The sequence below is a fragment of the Coenobita brevimanus genome, chromosome 77 (assembly GCF_032717465.1).
Source record: "Coenobita brevimanus isolate Jiangsu-jjx chromosome 77, ASM3271746v2, whole genome shotgun sequence".
Classification (NCBI taxonomy): domain Eukaryota; kingdom Metazoa; phylum Arthropoda; class Malacostraca; order Decapoda; family Coenobitidae; genus Coenobita; species Coenobita brevimanus.
Genome location: NC_137030.1, coordinates 29,968,416 through 29,988,415, shown reverse-complemented (window position 1 = coordinate 29,988,415; position 20,000 = coordinate 29,968,416). Strand labels below are relative to the sequence as shown.

Sequence of the window (20,000 nt, the reverse complement as noted above, 5' to 3'; positions counted from 1 at the left end):
GGCATATGAGTTAAGGAGGTGAGCTGGAGAGAGGGCTGTCTGATGGCATTTTCTTTGTGGCCATACCTTCCAGAATGAAAGTGGCTGGTTATACATAATGAGAGAGGTACCAGACGAAGTAAATGAGCTAAGAGAAACTCATTGCAGAATAAAAAAGTTAATTTCTGAAAAAAGGTGAACGAAGAAATGAAACACCAAGACTTTACGTAATGCAGCATTGTTCATCCCATTAGTTATTGCCAAGTTTCAGAGTCCCATTTCTTGTCTCTGGAATTAAAACTTTTGCTTTAGTCCAGACGTAATTATGGGAAGTTGGCAGACGTTGAAGAGGACAGATATATGGGCTGTTTTTAGCAGCAGGAGGTAAATTAAAGCAACCTGAGTTCTTAAGTTTGAGCTGAGAGAAAAAAAAAAAAAACACGCAGGTAAGAGGGTTGTTAGGTATGCAGGAAGATAAGGAAACATAGTAGTAGGTAGGCAGGTAGGAGGGTAAGTAAGTAAGGTAAATCAGACAGGTGGATAAGAAGGTAGGTAGGTAAATTAAGTTAGATCAGTTAGGTAGACAAATGAAAGAGAAATTCTTAAAATTCTGTGCTTCTAAAACACTTCAAAAAGCAGCAATATTCCACAAATGCAAGACAACAGCCAGAATCAGAAGTATTGGGGCACCTGAGCTGGTATTTGGCCTCTCCTGAAAAAATAATCCATCTCCTACCACATTAGCTAAAAAGATAACCATTAAGCTATTTAGTCTGGTGACATTTTTTAATACTGTTATTGTCAGACGATTTTGCTAAGTTTCGAGGTGATCAAGTCTATCTATCTATTGCCAGACGCCTTAATCCCGTAAAAGGTGGCCACAAACAAATTGCCTCCATGTCGCCCTGTCCTTCGCCATTTCACTACCCTCCCCCCAGCTCACACCCCCTCTCATATACCTCTCCATTCCATCCCTCCATCTCCTCCATGGCCTCCCCCTCCCTCCACCTCACTCACATACACTTTCCTCATTAGTCTCTCGCTCTCCATCCTCTCCACATGGCCAGACCACCTCAATATTATGGGTAAAGTTTGAAACCCTACAGCAACCTCGCCTCAACGTGATTTACTTTCCTGAGTTAAATAAAGGTGCTTGAAGGCAGAACTATAAAAAAATGTTATTGAACGGAAGACAACCACGAAACCATGACTAAAGACGCCAAACTATTTTACTCCTCTGCAAAACCCCTCAAGGACCAATGATTAAGAGGGCACTGAATAAATAAGCAGATAGATAGGAAGAGGCAGATAGACACAGCGATAGACCAACATCCTTTACATCCCTTGTCTTGAGCAAACATTGTGATATGCATACGTAAACAGAGAGGAATACCTAATGAAGGCTTTGGGTTTATGTTGTAATGCAGAAACAGACCTCACACACACATATATACCTGCCTCATACACGCACCTGCCTCACACACACACACCTGCCTCAAACACACACACACGCCTGCCTCACCCACAGCTCCCTTCCGGGAGGGTAAAAGCTGACGATCACGACCATCAAGTGATCCTGACCGACCCGGTGAATTACACACACACACACACACACACACACACACACACACACACACACACACACGGTGTCTCCCCCTTTCTCTTTCTCTCTCTCTCTCTCACACACACACACACACACACACACACACACACACACACACACACACACACACACGCCTATACATACCTGTCATGTTTCTGTGTGTGTGTGTGTGTGTGTGTGTGTGTGTGTGTGTGTGTTAGCAAACATTTTTTCTTGGATCGTTATTTCCTTACTATGCCTGCGCCTACCTATGATGCAGGAGGCATTAAGTGACTGGTTTGTTGGTGCGTGTGTGCTTGGGTCCGCGCATCTGTAAGTCTCTTGTGGGCACGATATCTCCTGAACCCATCAACGGATTTACACCAAACTTTTGTCGCTGATGCAGCATGAGGAGATGATGAACCTATTAGGTCATTTAGGTCAAGGGGTGAAAGTCAAGGTCATATGGGGTCGACTTAGTTCATCCCTGTGGGCGCGTAATCTCCTGAAGCCTTTGCCGGGATTTGACCAAACTTTTGTCAGTGATACAGTATGAAGGGATGATGAACGAATTAGGTCAGCAAGGTCAAGGGGTCAAAGATGAAGGTCATACGTATGTTGGCGCCGTATCTTCTGAACCCAGAGACTACTGTAATTTCGACCAAACTTTTGTCAGTGGTACAGTATTAAGGGACGATGAACTGAGTAGGTCAACAAGGAAAGGGGGTTTTAGGTCAAGGTCAGATGGGGTTGACTTAGTTTATCTTTAGTGTCATTTCAAACCACAGTGAACCGCGTCATGGAGGTTGTATGGCCAGTCTGTGTGCAAGGCTTGGCGGACACATACCGAGCTACGCATTGCGTCCACAGCTCTGGGCCCGAGTTCTTGGAGTTTAATTGAACATAATTTCAACCTCCACCATCAATATATATATATATATATATATATATATATATAGATAGATAGATAGATATAGATATAGATAGATAGATATAGATAGATATCACGCACATACTGTATATATATTCACTTCGGATTACTTTTCACTCACAAACAAACATTTTACATTATTTGTACACACACACACACACACACACACACACACACACACACACACACAGAATACATTCCCACTAAATCTGAACCAAACACGAACTTACCAGAGCACACACTGTCTCGCAAACATCAACAAAACGTAAATAACACAACTCACTTACCTAGATCAATAAGCGTGGGACCGAGGAAGGCCACACACATGCCAAAGGACCAAAAGACAGCACAGTAGGTGATGGTCTGTAATCGGTGTCGCCAAAACAGCTCTGTGAACTTCACCTTGTTGCCTTCTGTGGGTGGGAGAGGGAGAGGAAAGGGAGATTAGACTAACGATGGAGTGAGGCAAGAAGGTGTGATATTCCCAAGAGAGGAAAGGGAGAGAGGGAGTGGAAAGGGAGATTAGACTAACGACGGAGTAAGGCAAGATGGTGTGATATTCCCAAGATTGCTATTCCCTGCCAAAAACTAAAGGGTCACGGATTGGGAAAGTCAAGTTCAGTCATTTCAAGTACGAATAAAAAATAATTAAAATCAAAATACTTTATTGGTCATGTAAATAATGACCTATCACGCATCCCCGAGTGGCATCGTGTGAACAGTATAACTTAACCATCTCGTGGCTTGGAGCACCTTAACCCACTAAACCACCCGTCGTTTATTACTGACTATATGACTATCTCTCACGATTTTCTGGGTTTCAAGAAATTATTTGGCTTTTCACTCAGAGCAGAGTCACCTTTAGGCAGCACTGCATTGAGTGGGTGGATAGTGGGCACCTCCATCAGTGTCATAATAATGCTTAAGCTGTTATAATGATACTTTTACTCCCTGAAAAGTACATACGTCTTCTCTCACAAAGTTTGGTTACATTGCAAAGGCAAGTTAATCAGCATAGTTACAAAATCGAACTCACTCTGGAAAACTATCATCCAGGATATACTGCAGCTTCAAGTTTAATTTTCCTGTGATGACTTTTTTTTCATTCTTGCTGCCTTAGACGATTTTATTCAGCCTGGGATGATTTACAAGGTTGTGAAACTGTTACTGGATGTTGTTCTTCACCTTATCAATACAAAAAAATTCTTCTAATCTTTCCAAACCGTATCAAAATCTCCTTTATAAAACAGCCATTACGTCCTCAGCTGAAGAAATTTAAAGACGAGAGACCTTGAAAATTAATTCAGAGTTTAGCTGTTCTGAAATCTAATATTACTGACGCAGGTAGGAACACACAAGGCTCGGTCCACCACTGTGTTAGTTGGCGTGCTAATCCACCCTGTCTTCTTCAAAATCAGGGCATTTAAGTGAGTTCCTTCCCTGCAAGTCACTCTCCTCCTGACGCAGCATCTCAAAGAGCATCGTATGTAAGTAGAACAACACACCAAGCCCCTCCCAGCTTAGGAATATTAGCTCACAGATAAATACAGCTGAAATACCAAGTTACCTGTACACAAATACTTATAAATGTTGTTACACTCTTTAAATAAATAATCCTAATAAGGTTGTATAATGTAAAATGCTGCCATGGATTTTTTAACTGAGATTTCATGCACTATTCTTACCTTACCCAAACAATTTTTTTTTTTTAAACCAGGGAAAGACGTCTCGCAATGAACGGGAAATGAAGGCTCTGAAAATCTCTCAAACACACACACACACACACACACACACACACACACACACACACACACACACACACACACACACACACACACAAAATCGTCTGGAGGTGGCAAGAACATATTACGTCATCGAGGTGAAGTGGTCAATTCCTTCAACTAGATTTTGTGTTTTATTGCCTATTATAAAGCCAGACGATTTATTTATTTATTGTATTTTTGTACTGGAGAAATAAAGTAATTTTCCGTAACACTTTCACTGCTAGGCGTGTGTTCTCGATGGTCAAGGAAGCTCCCGAACACCTTTTCCTTAGCAATTTAGTGATTCTACACCTTGCTACCCTCTTGTATGGTGCCTACGTCTTCGTAACACCATCGCAGAAGTGAAATATAGCACAAACTATTAATAATAACCTATATGGAAAAATAAATCGGTAAGGAAAAGGTGTTTGTAAGCCTCCCACCTAATCGATGAGAAGACGGGCACTAGACTCAGTGCGAAACGTCTAACACGTCTCTCAAAACACACACACACACACACACACACACACACACACACACACACACACACACACACACACACACATACAAATACCAACAAGTCATCACAGTGAAAATATCGTTGCACCGTAGAGTTCGTGGATGTCAAACACGATGCATTGCCAGGCCAGAATGCTGATCAAAGGCCTCTCAACATTTCAGGGGGTTAGTCCTTCCAGCCAAAGTTCAGGTACACTGGAAAAACACCGCGGCTTCTCTGTCTGTCTGTCTGTGTCTGTCTGTCTGTCTGTCTGTCTGTCTGTCTGTCTCTCTCTCTCTCTCTCTCTCTCTCTCACGCTACTTATGTCCCAATTCACTCACTCTGTCATTGACTCTCTGACTGACTGACTAGGGGGCGGGACGGTCCTCTTAAACACTCACAAGGGCTGAGGAGTCGGTACCCGAAACACCCGACTCCGACTCTGACTCCTGGATTTCTCATGTGTCCGACTCCGACTCCTGGATTTCTTATGTGTCCGACTCTGACTCCTGGATTTCTTATGTGTCCGACTCCGACTCCTTGATTTCTTATGTGTCCGACTCCGACTCCGACTCCGACTCCGACTCCATGATTTCTCATGTGTCTGACTCTGACTCCGACTCCGACTCCATGATTTCTCATGTGTCCGACTCTGACTCCTTGATTTCTTATGTGTCCGACTCTGACTCCTTGATTTCTTATGTGTCCGACTCTGACTCCTTGATTTCTTATGTGTCCGACTCTGACTCCTTGATTTCTTATGTGTCCGACTCCGACTCCTTGATTTCTTATGTGTCCGACTCCGACTCCGACTCCATGATTTCTCATGTGTCCGACTCTGACTCCTTGATTTCTTATGTGTCCGACTCTGACTCCTTGATTTCTTATGTGTCCGACTCTGACTCCTTGATTTCTTATGTGTCCGACTCCGACTCCATGATTTCTTATGTGTCCGACTCCGACTCCTTGATTTCTTATGTGTCCGACTCTGACTCTGACTCCGACTCTGACTCCTTGATTTCTTATGTGTCCGACTCTGACTCTGACTCCGACTCCGACTCCTTGATTTCTTATGTCCGACTCCGACTCTGACTCCTTGATTTCTATGTGTCCGACTCTGACTCCGACTCTGACTTCGGCTCCGACTCGACCCCTTAGGCTTACTCTATAATAAATTTGCTACGATGGCTTAAACAAGATGCCATTCCACCACAACCACGTGAGTCATCAGGCTACTTTTAAAACTCACATCCTTAAGGGTTTGACTGTAATGGTTGTAGCTACATTATGATAAAATAATAGTTTCTTAAATGCAATCAAGACTGAAACTTAATACAAAGATACTTACGTCTGCAATAATTTTATCAGACAGGCAAGGAAGAAAATCTATAAACATACTGAGAATTTGAGAGTACGATCACTGTGGGTGGCTAATCGGGTAAGGCGGGGTGTATAGATGGATTGCACTGCCTTGCCCATGCTCAAAATTCCCACCTGGTAGCTTACATGCACTGGCAGACGCTTCCATGTCACTTCATACTATAACCATTTCGTTCCTAGTAATTTCGTATAAAGAAACTCACCTTTAGAGACTACATTCAAAAAATTATCCAGACACGTTCACTCAGAGGGAAATCTGCTGATCGTGGTGACTGTTTACGTTCTGTTCTTGTTGTTCTGTCGACAGATGGCACCACCTGTGTTTATGATGAAGCTAAACGAAGAACAGGAGAACAACATACAAGTCCTAAATAAAATGTGGAAAAGAAGACAAAAGGAAAAAAAAAACTGCAGCAACAACAAGGAATAAAACCGAAGGAAAGGCAACAGCTCCACATGACATCCACATCAGGTTTAAAAATTTCTTCACTGGTGATCGGAGTCGGGGTTGGAGTCGGAACTTTTTTACCGACTCCGACGCCGACTCCAGCATCACCATAATTGCTCCCGACGCCGACTCCAGCATCACCATAATTGCTCCCGACGCCGACTCCAGCATCACCATAATTGCTCCCGACTCCTACTCCGACTCCAGCAGCTCCCGATTCCTACGCCGACTCCAGCATCACCATACTTGCTCCCGACTCCTACTACAGCATCACCATAATTGCTCCCGACTCCTACTCCGACTCCAGCATCACCATACAGTACTTGCTCCCGACTCCGACGCCGACTCCAGCATCACCATACTTGCTCCCGACTCCTACTACAGCATCACCATAATTGCTCCCGACTCCTACTCCGACTCCAGCAGCTCCCGATTCCTACGCCGACTCCAGCATCACCATACTTGCTCCCGACTCCTACTACAGCATCACCATAATTGCTCCCGACTCCTACTCCGACTCCAGCATCACCATACAGTACTTGCTCCCGACTCCGACGCCGACTCCAGCATCACCATAATTGCTCCCGACTCCGACGCCGACTCCAGCATCACCATAATTGCTCCCGACTCCTACTACAGCATCACCATAATTGCTCACGACTCCGACTCCAGCATCACCATAATTGCTCCCGACTCCGACGCCGACTCCACGACTCCGACTCCAACTCCACGACTCTCACTCCGGCTCCACGACTCCCACTCCGACTCCGCAGCCCTACTCCCAACTCTACCACTAGAACAGGACAGTATATTGTGGACGCTACGAAAGAACTCACATAATCACGCTTAACGATGCACTTGACACACAGTAATAATAATAATGACAATAACTAATTCCTATGGCTTGAGGGAAAGAAAATAAAAAAAGACATGTCAAAATTATTAAAACGTCTCTCCCATCCCAGCTATAAAACACTGACCTAATCCTACGGCCTAATTGTATAAATGGCGGGGTGAAGAGAGTGTCTGAGAAGAGTGAAGAGGAAGGGAAAATAATACCCCTTTTCTTCTAACTTGTCCTAAAGCTGCCATCTCTCCACCTTGAAAGCTGAGTTGTAGCAGAAGATAAATGCTAGAATATGATGCTAGTCAAGAAGAGGTGCTGTGGAAGTGATGCAGAGTTGTAGTATTGTCTTTTTATGGTACTGTGCAGCGGCGTCGGTGGTGGTGGTAATAAAAAATAATCTAATAATAATAATAATAATAATAATAATAATAATAATAATAATAATAATAATAATGTAAAGTAGATGGTGCAATGAAAGTGCTGAATAAAGAGTAAATTACATGAAATAACCTTGTCCATCTTATTAACACTCTCAGGCTCCTATGACTCACTTTCTCCTAAAATACACACGTTCGGCGTTACGTGAAATACAGTACTAGAGTTGCCCCTACAATTAGAGAGCTAGACGTGTGGGTATTAACACACCAGGGCCAATGTCACTCCCTTCTAGCTGAGTAAAATCGTCTGACAATCTGGAATACAGCACTAGAGTTGCCCCGTGCATGAGAGGGTTAAGGGACAGGTGTGGCACGAATATTAAAAATCGTGATTGTATTTTTTAAGGTGTGTATATTGGCTGTGTTGGTTGGATAGGATTATGTACAGATTATGGAGGGTGGGAATAAGAGCGTCTCTCTCTCTCTCTCTCTCTCTCTCTCTCTCTCTCTCTCTCTCCGCACATTTTCTGTCTCTGTATATCTGAGAAGGATTGACGTCGGGTTAATATTCTGGTGTCATCGCAGTTTACAGAATTTCAGTGTGAGAGAGAGAGAGAGAGAGAGAGAGAGAGAGAGAGAGGTAATACCCAGAAGGCCTTGTGGGTCTACTTCCAGTGACTGATGACCTGGGTACACACACTGTATATGCCGCCTCCCTCTCTCTACACTTTATGTATACCGAATGGTCTGTGTGTGTGTGTGTGTGTGTGTGTGTGTGTACGGGCTACTTCACAACTCTACTGATAGTTCTCATATTTTTGCTTTTTAATCCTGGTTTCGGGATTCTTACCTCATTGGTATGAAATAGGGTTATTATTATTATTATTATTATTATTATTATTATTATTATTATTACTTCTATTATTATTATTATTATTATTATTTCTATTATTATTATTATTATTACTTCCATTATTATTATTATTATGATGTTAATGATGATGATGATGATGGAAAAAGGAGGGGGATGAGAAAGAGGGGTAAGGAGGCAAGGGTAGAGAGGAGAGAAAAAGAGGAAGGGAAGACTTAGAAAGGGGAGGAATAAGTAGAGGGAAGAGGAAGAGAGGAAAGTGTGGAGAGGAGAGGGAGAGAGGAGAGCGAGAGAGGAAGGGGTAGAGATATGAGGAAGAGAGGAAGGGTTGATAAGAGGAAGAGAGGAAAGACTGATAAGAGGAAGAGAGAAAGGGTTGAGAAGAGGAAGTGAGGAAAAGGTAGAGATAAGAATGAGTGGAGACGATAAAGACGACAGTGAAGACGACGATGAAGACGACGATGAAGACGACGATGATGACGACGATGAAGACGACGATGAAGACGATGATGATGATGACTTTCTACTCATCTCCCCCTGCCCCTCCCCCCCCCCGCCCCAAAGTCTCACTCCATCAACAAACTGTCTCACCAGTCAAAGCTGTGTGTGTGTGTGTGTGTGTGTGTGTGTGTGTGTGTACCCTTGACGGAGACTTAACATGTAGGATATTTACAACACTAGTTAATGTACATCTTTTGGGAGAGAGAGAGAGAGAGAGAGAGAGAGAGAGAGAGAGAGAGAGAGAGAGAGAGAGAGAGAGAGAGAGAGAGAATTATCACTCGAGAGGGAAGAGGCAAGGAATGATAACCCCTCAAGTACAAAATATCTATCCTATGCAAAACGATCAAGAGGAAGAAAAAGTTATAAGAAATCAACAAACTGAAGATGCTGACTGAGACTGTTTGTAAATCCTTCAGTTGGGGAGAAAATTTCTTGAAGTGAATTAAATCGTAACGTGGGAGCTGAAATGAACCAGGAAAACACACACACACACACACACACACACACACACACACACACACACACACACACACACACACACACACACACACACACACACACACACACACACACACACACACACACAAGCTCAAGGAAATCGTAGGGGGGTAATTAGAATGTTAAAGACACACGTCATCGCACTGAAGGGGTTAATGGAGACGAAGGCCCGAATTCCTGTCAGCCATGGAAGCTCCCTAACACCTTTTCCTACGCGATTTATTTTGTTTATTACACCTTACTGTCCTCTCCTGTGTTTCATAAATTCATTCACCATCTCCATATTCTGCACAAATAACGTAAAAGAAGTACGTTTGCCAGCCATATCCAAAAATAAATCGCTAACGAAGAGATGTTACGGGACTTCCTTAACCGACAAGATTACCGGCCTGCTTACTGTGCTACACTGAAATATATGGCAGTAATTTAGTACAGTGGACATCAAAAGTACTGTCCAGTCCCTTCTGCTCGCTCTCGCTCTCTCTCTCTCTCTCTCTCTCTCTCTCTCTCTCTCTCTCTCTTTCTCTCTCTTTCTCTCTCTCTAAAAAACAAGAGAAAAGAAGAGAAGAAACGTCAAGAGGTCTGGCGCCAAGTTGTCGACGCCGAGGGTGGCTTAATTTACCTTCTCCAAGCCTTGCACACGGACGCACCATACAACCTCCATGACAGGGTTCATTGTGGGTTGAAATGAGGCTAAAGATAAACTAAGTCGACCACATATGACCCTGACCTTTGACCTCTTGACTCCGCTGACCTAAACAGAGCATCCTCCCTTCATACTGTGACACTGACAAAAGTTTGGTCAAAATCTAGTTAGGGATTCAAGAGATATCGCACCTACAGAAGAACTAAGATGACCCCATATGACCTTGACCTTTGACCCCTTGACCTTTGACCCCTTGACCTAGTTGAACTAATCATTTTGTCATTTCATACTGCATCACTGATAAAAGTTTGGTGGAGATCCGTCAATGGGTTCAAGAGATATCGAGTTCAGAAAAGTGTTTACGGACGCACGCACGCACCTAGACACGCACGAACGGACAGACGAACCAATCACTTAATGCCTCCTTGATCATGCGAGTAGGTGGGCGGAGGCATAAAAAAATGGTAGACCTCCAGCAAGCAACACCTACGACACTGATCCGATGCCAAATGACGTACTTGTGATGGCGATTGTATTTTATAACTAGGTGGAGATTTGTGCCCTTTTGCGACTTACCTCCCTTACTTCGGCCTACATCCTTTTCACAGCACTTCTTCGTGACTGGCATTATATTCGCGAGTTAATATCTTTCTACAGCACAGCACTAGAGATGTTGTGAGGCAGTTTTCCGCCTAGTTAAAGTGAACTGGGTACAGAACAATGGAAGAAAAACATCCTCGTGCTGATGGGGTAAAAGTAACCACAGAATTAAAAAGTAAACACCTTCATTCATTCAGTCTGATCTCTCTCTCTCTCTCTCTCTCTCTCTCTCTCTCTCCACAACGATGCACACCCGCTGTCACATCTGTTCCTTCCCCTCCCGGCTCCCCCCCCTTCTCTCTCTCTCTCTCTCCATTCACACCCATTATCCTATCTGCTCCTCTCCCGCCACTCTCGTCCCACAAGCATTTACACCCACTGTCACTTCTATTCCCTCACTCCCGCTGCTTGCTATGAGATTTTTTTTTTAGTGCTCTCTGTGTTACCAATTTCAGCCGACTAGCATCAGAAAACAGAAAAAAAAATAAAATCACTTCCACTCAGTCTCTCAGGCATCGTACGTAATGCTCAACACAAACAATCTTAGACTATCCACGATTCTTCTTCCCATAAACCACTTCATTCCAGGTACACCTTCCCACACACGCCTCCCATCCTCCTAGGTGCTCAAACTTGTGATTCAAAATTCCTTTCACGCTTCCCTTCCATCTTCTCCAAGGCCGCCCCCCTTTCTTTCCCTCCCTCCTCTTTGTCAGCCTCTCATCAACCACTCTCTCCACATCGTCACGCCGCATTAAACACAATCTAGGGCTTTCATTGCACTACGCCTGCTTCAACATCTCTTTCTCTTACTGTCATCATTCATCCTGTCAAGCCATCTCATCCCACATACAGACCTAAGGCATTTTAACTCCAAAACTTCCATCATTATATAGTTTTTAAAATTTAGGATCCACTTCTTGCATCCATGAAACAACACTATGCCTTCCTGAACAGTCATCTTCGTCTCAACAACACAGATCTTTCCTTCCACGCATTTCACAACGTCCTGAATACTTTCCATCACTCTTCTAGTCTATAATTTACTTCATCTGCTGTTATCTCCATCCCCAGTTGCCCAGAATATATCATTTCCTTCATATCTTACCCACTGACACTTGCTGTCGTATCATTTTGCTGCGTCTCCATACTACATCTCGCTACCCTGCTCTTCATTCATTCACTCTCGTTTTCCTCATTTCATATTCTTCCACTCAGATCAAACTGCTGAAGTTTACCTAATAAGTCAGAGTCTGAGCCCACCTGCACCTTTGGCAATATGGTGAATTCCGCAAGACTTCCTAGTTATAGCTGATAAGGATGGTATGGTAAAGATAAGGAAGGTGGAGAGTATCAGTCACAGAGATCAGCCTTGCAAATCTTTAACCTTGCATCAAAACAGCTCTACTGAGGAATGTATGTAAAATTCACTGTTGTGTCATCGATACAGGTAGGCTTACAATTAACTGTACCAGGGTTTCTTCCTCCAGTGTAATGTACTCTATTACAGAACTCCAACACACACACACACACACACACACACACACACACACACACACACACACACACAGACACACACACACACACAGACACACACACAGACACACACACAGACACACACACACACACACACACATATATATATATCACTTAAGTGAATAACGTTTCGAATATCTGCTGTGTTCATCTTCAAGTTATATTATCCGTGAACAAATGTCTGCATGTAATCAAAGAAATAACCCCAAAGGCAAACAATACCTTTATTAAAAGTCACAGGCAGCACCTGGGCTATGGCTGGGTTAAAGCTGTGATTGTGTCAAGGGAGGACCTGAGGTACCCTAGTGCTGTTCAGGTAGGCTACAGTTCAGAATTCATGATATATAGTAATTCAGCGGTGTTACAAGATTTGTCATTCATCAGTCCAGCAGAGCAGAATGGTGTCATTTCTCGTCCCCTAGTCCTATACCGTTGCTGGAGATTCAATGTGTGTGTGTGTGTGTGTGTGTGTGTGTGTGTGTGTGTGTGTGTGTGTGTTCTAACTCCTCTTAGGCAATCTGAAGGATCTGCATGAAGCTTCTCAGGTGAGTTCGTCAGGTTACTTCGAAGATCGTCCACTATAGGCTATACAATTTTCCAGCTATGATTTTTAGCAGGTCAGTCCCCCTCATTATTGGCTTTGATATCTTAGTACAAGTTATTCAATGGACGCTCATCCGTAATGCGATATTTGGGCAGCGTGACCCCTTCCCCCTCCCTGAGTTTTTGAGGAAGTTATCCCCCCTCCCAAAATAAAAATGATCAGAAATTGGGGAAAGTGAGCACATGGAGATCAAGAAAATCGACATACATACCACAGGGTCGGGTAGGCAATTTCCCTGTTTTTTTTTGTTTTTTTTTTGTTTTTCTGGTTGCACAGGGAAAACTACACATTTCACTCTGACATTTTCGCTATACACACACACACACACACACACACACACACACACACACACACACACACACACACACACACACAAATTTCTCTCTCTCTCTCTCTCTCTCTGTTACAAGCGTTCCCCATATCGCGTAATTTTAACGTCACATAAGGGTTAACAAAAAGTCCACTGAAATCTCAGATATTGCTCTCTCTCTCTCTCTCTCTCTCTCTCTCTCTCTCTCTCTCTCCTAATGCCCTCCACTTACTCGCCTCATAACGTTGATGAATGTCTCAGGATAATATAATTCCACTTAGTCTTAATTACCTCCTATGGAAATTAAGACGCACGCTCTGCAGTTATGTTGGTGATGACGATGATAATGATGATAATAATGATGATGATGATGAGTTGATGATGATGAAAATGATGATAATAATGATGATGATGATGATGATGATGATGATGATATTCTTATTCTTATTACTGTTTATAATTGATGATTGTATTCTTCTTTTTCTGCTTCTTCTTCTTCTTCTTCTTCTTCTACTTCTTCTTCTTCCAGTTACTACTACCACTACTACTACTACTACTGCTACTATTATTATTATTATTATTATTACCTCAACCACAAACAATACTATGACTACCATCACCTTAACAACCATTTATACCACTACCACCACCACTACCACAACATGATCAATACCAACACCACCACTTACACCACCTCTACAAAAACAGCAACATCACTATTAACAACAATAACACCACCACCACCACCACCACCACTACCACCACAACAACCATCACCACCACCACCATCACCACTTCAACTACAACAACCACCACCACCATCACCACCACTACCACCACCACCACCATCACCACCACTACCACCATCACCACCACCACCACCACCACCACAACCAACAACATCACGCTAATGACGAAACCTCTGTCTGTCTGTCTTTACGGGGGTGGGAATTTCTGTGTGTGTGTGTGTGTGTGTGTGTGTGTGTGTGTGTGTGTGTGTGTGTGTGTGTGTGTGTGTGTGTGTGTGTGTGTGTGTGTGTGTGTGTGTGTGTGTGTGTGTGTGTGTGACAGTATAGTGACACATTACCATGATGTATAGCATGAGACAGAAATTTCCAACACCCTTCTCTCTCTTCATCGTCTCCAATCTTCCCCCTCCTCTTCCTTACATCCCCCCTTTCCTCTCTCTTTCCCACCTTCTCTTCAACTCCTCTCTTCCCCTCCACCCCTTCTCTCTTCCTCCTCCCCTCCCTCTTGCGTCACCTCCGTGTCTACCTCCTTCCCCCTTCTCCTCACCTTCCTTCTCCCTTCTTCATCCTCCCCTCTACAGCTCCACGCACTCCTTCTTCGTTTCTTCTCTCTTCTCCAATCTTTCCCCCCCCTCCTCCTCCTCCTCCTCCTCCTCCTCTTCCTTTTCCCCATCCCTTCTCCATTCCATCCTCCCACTATCATCCCTCTCTACCCCTCCTATCTTTCTCTCTATAATCTTTTCTTCTCCCTTTCTCTTCCGTTTCCACTTCCTCCTCTTCCTCTTTCCATCTCTATCCTCCCTCTCCTCCCCCCTCTCCCTTTTCCCTTTCCCCGCCCTCCTTCTCCCCTTCCATCTCCCCTCACCACAGGGTTCTCTCCTCCTCCCCCTTCCTCTTCCCCTTCCTTTTTTCTCCTCCGTCCTTCCCCCTCTGCTTACCTCCCCTCCCCTTCCCTCTCCATTCCACCCCTTCTCTTGCATCCATGGGGGGTGGGATAGGAGAGAATGTGGCAACTGGATTTAGCGGGCAATACCTCGGAAAAATAGATGGGTAGATAGATAGGGAGATACACAGATAAATAGATAGATATAGACCGGAAGTAGAAAGATTCAGCTACATAAAAAAAAAAATCAATCTTTTTAAACAGATAGCGATACACGAGGGAAAGACCCAGATAATTAATATATAAAACTCGAGATAGATACATACAGATTGTCAGATAGATAGACAGACAGACAGCAACAGAATGACAGCGCCACAAAACTACACAGAAGACACACTTTCGAATCCATACGAAACAACCTGAGCTTAAGAGGACAGGAAAAGCCCATTCGCTGCACACACACACACACACACACACACACACACACACACACACACACACACACACACACACACACACACACACACACACACACACACACAGGCAGAGAAAAGAACAGCCGGACAAGAAAACTCGCTCCATCACCATCCACATCCTCTGCCAATACGACACACACACACACACACACACACACACACACACACACAAAGAAATGTCACAAAGGGCTGGTATTTTTGTCCCTTTACTCAGAGCTCCTCCTCCTCCTCCTTCTCCTCCTCCTTCTTCTCCTCCTCCTCCTCCTCCTCCTCCTCCTCATCATCATCATCATCATCATCATCATCATCATCCTCATCATCCTCATCACCCTTTTTCCCACTTAAAGACTCAGTGGGATTCAGAAACAAGGTGAGAGAGAAAGGAGGAAAGCATCAGAAGTACCAAGAGTAAGCCCAGGGATATGAGCCACACAATCATTTTCACCTCATTCAAGATCACGGAATCCTGAGTCCATCTTATCCCCACAAATGCCATAAATATTCTTTAGTTCTGATTACCTATTTCCTCCAATCTCTGTCTCAAGGCAAATATCTCATCTACAACTCCCTGTCTCTCCTATAACCACCCTATTCACTAATAAATATTCTGATTAATCACTTACCTGCCTTGCGTTCCTTACTACTACTCTTTCATCTTCCTTTCCGCAATACGATAAGTTCTGCAATCACTTTAGTCACCTTTCTTCTTCTACAAAAAGATTTATTTTTTTCTTCCACTCTACTGTTGAAACTTCCCGCATCCACTTTCTCTGGTTAATTTCTACAAAGATTTCATTATGACTTTTTTACATAATTTGCGGTACTTGAGGCCTTTATGGATCTGGAAAAAAACATATGGAAAAGGAGGATAGTCAAAAATTATGGAAGGCTTTACGTATTTATTATGTGGGTGAAACTCTGCTGATTGCTTAAAATATGGAAACTTTCTCGACGGCAGTGAAACGTTTGTCAGAGAAAGTGGATGGGTATGTATGTGGTTAAGAGGTCCTGGATCAGTGATGGAGTGGATAATAATGTGTGATGTTAGTATGGTTTATAGAGTCGTGAGGGACGTCACTATTCCAGTTGTGGAAAAGTGGAGTGTGACTGTGAATGGTGAAGGTGGAGTGTTTCAGATCTGGTGCGTGCAGATGGCGCTATGCTGCTTGATCATAGTGAAGAGAAGCTTTTCAGACAACTTCAGAATTCAGTAAAAATCCGCGAGCGCCGTGTTTTGAAAGACGGTATAAGTAAGAGTAAAATGATGCTTGTTGAGAGAGAAGGTGCCTCTTAGTGTGATGTGCTGGTGAATGAAGACTTAAGTGGTTTAGACATCTTGGCAAACTAATCAATTAAGAGAAGATGTGAAGGAAATGGAAAGAAGTGGCTCAAGGACGAAAGGTAGCCAGGGGGGGTGAAGAACGAAAGAAAGGACTGTGGAGGCTGCAAGACGACTGCTTGGGTGTGTTCTGATGCTCACATTAACACATTGGTGATGATGGATGATGATGATGATGATGATGATGATGATGATGATAAGTCGCAATCCCAACCTCGTGTGAATGTAAACTCGGTAGACTGCAGGCCAAGGTTACGCGTCTTCTACATTTCACCATACTCCGTTCTGGGATAGACTTTTTTTTTTTTTATAACTGGGCAGCTACACCGACAAATTATATCGGTGCCACCACGTGAAGGCGCCAATCCTCAGCACCTGATGATTATACAGGGATGATATAACTTACCTGCCAAAACCTCGTGATGCTGACAGGCTCCTGGGAGTTTCTTTTCTTTACCGATTTAGTTTTCCAACATTATACGCACTAGGGTCTAAACTGACCATCTTTCATGCTAACCAAGTACGAATTAGAAGTGAGTGTGTGTAGTAAGAGTGGTTTATCTGAGACAGGTGATGTACTGGCTATGTTTGTGACAGAGTTCCTACGGGTACTGGAGAGAGAGGCCTTCACTTGGTGGCACTGATATAACAGGGCGGCTCCTCTGCCTGGTTATACGAATGTCCCTTAACTCACTCCCTACCCTACATAAGTAGCATGGTGGACTGCAGAAGGGCAATTTAAGTCTGCAGTCCACCGTGTTCACTTGCAAATGAGTCTGGAATTGCAGTTACCACCACGATGATACGTCATTGTATAAACGGATGGAGTGTAAAAATTGTCACCTTACATGTGTCAGGGTTTGGGCTTCCAGATCAGGAGAACGGCGCGATACCACTGAGCCACCGTGGATTTAATAAAGGACAAGAGTTCTGTATCTGGACCAATAAATGTGAGGTTTACTGCTGGACCGGGTCTTAAATTTAATATAATAGTTGGACCACACTGCAAGGCTCGTAAGGTCTGTGTGGTATGTGAATCTGTAAAAATCTCTCTCTCTCTCTCTCTCTTCTCTCTCTCTCTCTCTCTCTCTCTCTCTCTTTCTTTTCTCTCTCTCCCTCTCTCTAATACAAGGGTTCCCCATATCGCGTAATTTTGACTTCACATAAGGTTTAACAAAAAGCCCACTAAAATCTCGGATATTGCATTTCCTCTCTCTCTCTCTCTCTCTCTCTCTCTCTCTCTCTCTCTTCTGTTTATCTTAATTCTCCATCCCTCCGTCCTTCCTTCGTACAATAATTTCCTTTCACTTCCTTTCTCCACCCCTTCTTCCTTCTTCTCTCTCTCTCTCTCTCTCTCTCTCCGTTACTGTCACTGATCTTTCTCCCTCCTTCATTTCTGTCTCTTCTCTCTCCCTCCTTCTCTCCCTCCTTCCTTCTCTCCCTCCCTCCCTCCCTCCCTCCTCTTCACCTTCCCCCTCACTATCTCTTTTACGTCAAATTTTTCAGCCGCTCCTGCTCTCTCCCCCCTCCTCTCTCTCTCTCTCTCTCTCTCTCTCTCTCTCTCTCTCTCTCTCTCTTCCCCAGATTCCGTCCTCAATATTACACTTTTCCTTCCCCGATGTTGTCATTCCTCCCTCCCTTTCCTTTCTCCCTCCATCCTCCCTGGTGCCACCTTCTCCCCTCCTCCCTCCCTCCTTCCTCCACTTATCTCTCCTCCTTCCTTACTCCCTCTCTCCTTCCTCCACTTATCTCTCCTCCTTCCTAACTCCCTCTCTCCTTCCTCCTTCCTTCCCTCAGAATCATAATCAAAACTAGTTCCATTTTTCACAATCTATATCTCTCAAAAATAAACAAATAACACTACCACTACTACTGTTATTACTATTACTACTACTACTACAGCTACTATTACTACTACTACTACTACTGCTTCTACTACTACTACTATATAAGTGCAATCCAAGTGGAGTTACCTAATATCCCAAACTATAAAATGATAAGGTTTAAAGATTACACTCGAGGTAAATTAATGACGATATTTATACCTATCCAAGTTTTTTTTTTCTCTCTCAGCAATTTTCCTCTCCCTTTCTTCCCTCTCTACCCCCCCTTTTTTTTTTCTCTCCATCCCCCTCCCTCCTCCATCCCTCCAACCAATCCTCCATTCCCTCTTCCTTCTCTCCATTTTTTCCCTCCCTTCCTTCCTCCCTAGTCATTCCCTCCAGGCCACCCTTTTCTTCCTCCCTCCTTCCCTCCATCCAGTATTCTTTTCACTCTCTCCCCACTCACTGTCTCTCTCTCTCTCTCTCTCTCTCTCTCTCTCTCCCTCTCTCTCATCCCTAATTCTGGATTCTTTCTTCCCTTGTGCTGTATTTCCTACATGCACCTTACCTCCCATATCTCCTTCTCCTCCTCCTTCTTCCTTCCCTCCCTCCCTTCTTTCCTTTCCTCCCTGCCTTCCTTCCTTCCTCCTTTCCTCCCTCCCTCCCTTCCTTCCTCCTTTCCTCCATCCCTCCTCCTTTCATTTTCCTCTCACTGTCTCTTTTACGTCCAATTTTTCAGCCTCTTCTGTGTTTCAGCCAGACTCTCTCTTTCTTATCTCCTCCTACTTAGTGGTTTACTCCTCTCTCTCTCTCTCTCTCTCTCTCTCTCTCTTTTCGCAGAGCATTTCTACTTCATTGAACATTTGCTTTTTCTTTCTCCTCAATGTCTGTCTGACCGTCTGATTGTTCACTAGTCTTTCTGTCTGTCTGTCTATCTGTCTGTTCTTCTACCTGTCTGTCTGTCTGTCTGTCTCTGTACCTATCTCTCTATCTATATATCTGCCCACCTACCTATGTATGCATGTATGTATGTATGTGTCTATCTACGTATCCATCTATCCATCCATCCATCCAGCCATCAATCCATCCATCTGTCTATTTATCTATCTATCCATCCATCCATTCATCCATCTATCTATCCATCCATCTATCCATCCATCCATTCATCCATCCATCTATCCATCCATCTATCCATCCATCCATCCATCCATCCATCTATCCATCCATCCATCTGTCCATCCATCCATCCATCCATCCATCTACCCATCCATCTATCCATTTATATATCTATCCATCCATCCATCAATCAAACCATCTATCCATCTGTCTACTTATCTATCTATCTATCTATCTATCTA

At 43.7% G+C, this 20,000-nt stretch overlaps 1 protein-coding gene across 1 annotated transcript in view; it reads right to left on the bottom strand.

The window, feature by feature from the left end:
* LOC145408519 (solute carrier family 60 member 1-like) overlaps window positions 1–20,000 on the bottom strand; it is a 199,313-nt gene that overhangs the window by 97,958 nt on the left and 81,355 nt on the right. The window contains exon 3 of the mRNA XM_080279251.1: window positions 2,780–2,905. Coding sequence (XP_080135377.1) covers window positions 2,780–2,905 — 126 coding nt within the window. The remainder of the gene's footprint in view (window positions 1–2,779; window positions 2,906–20,000) is intronic.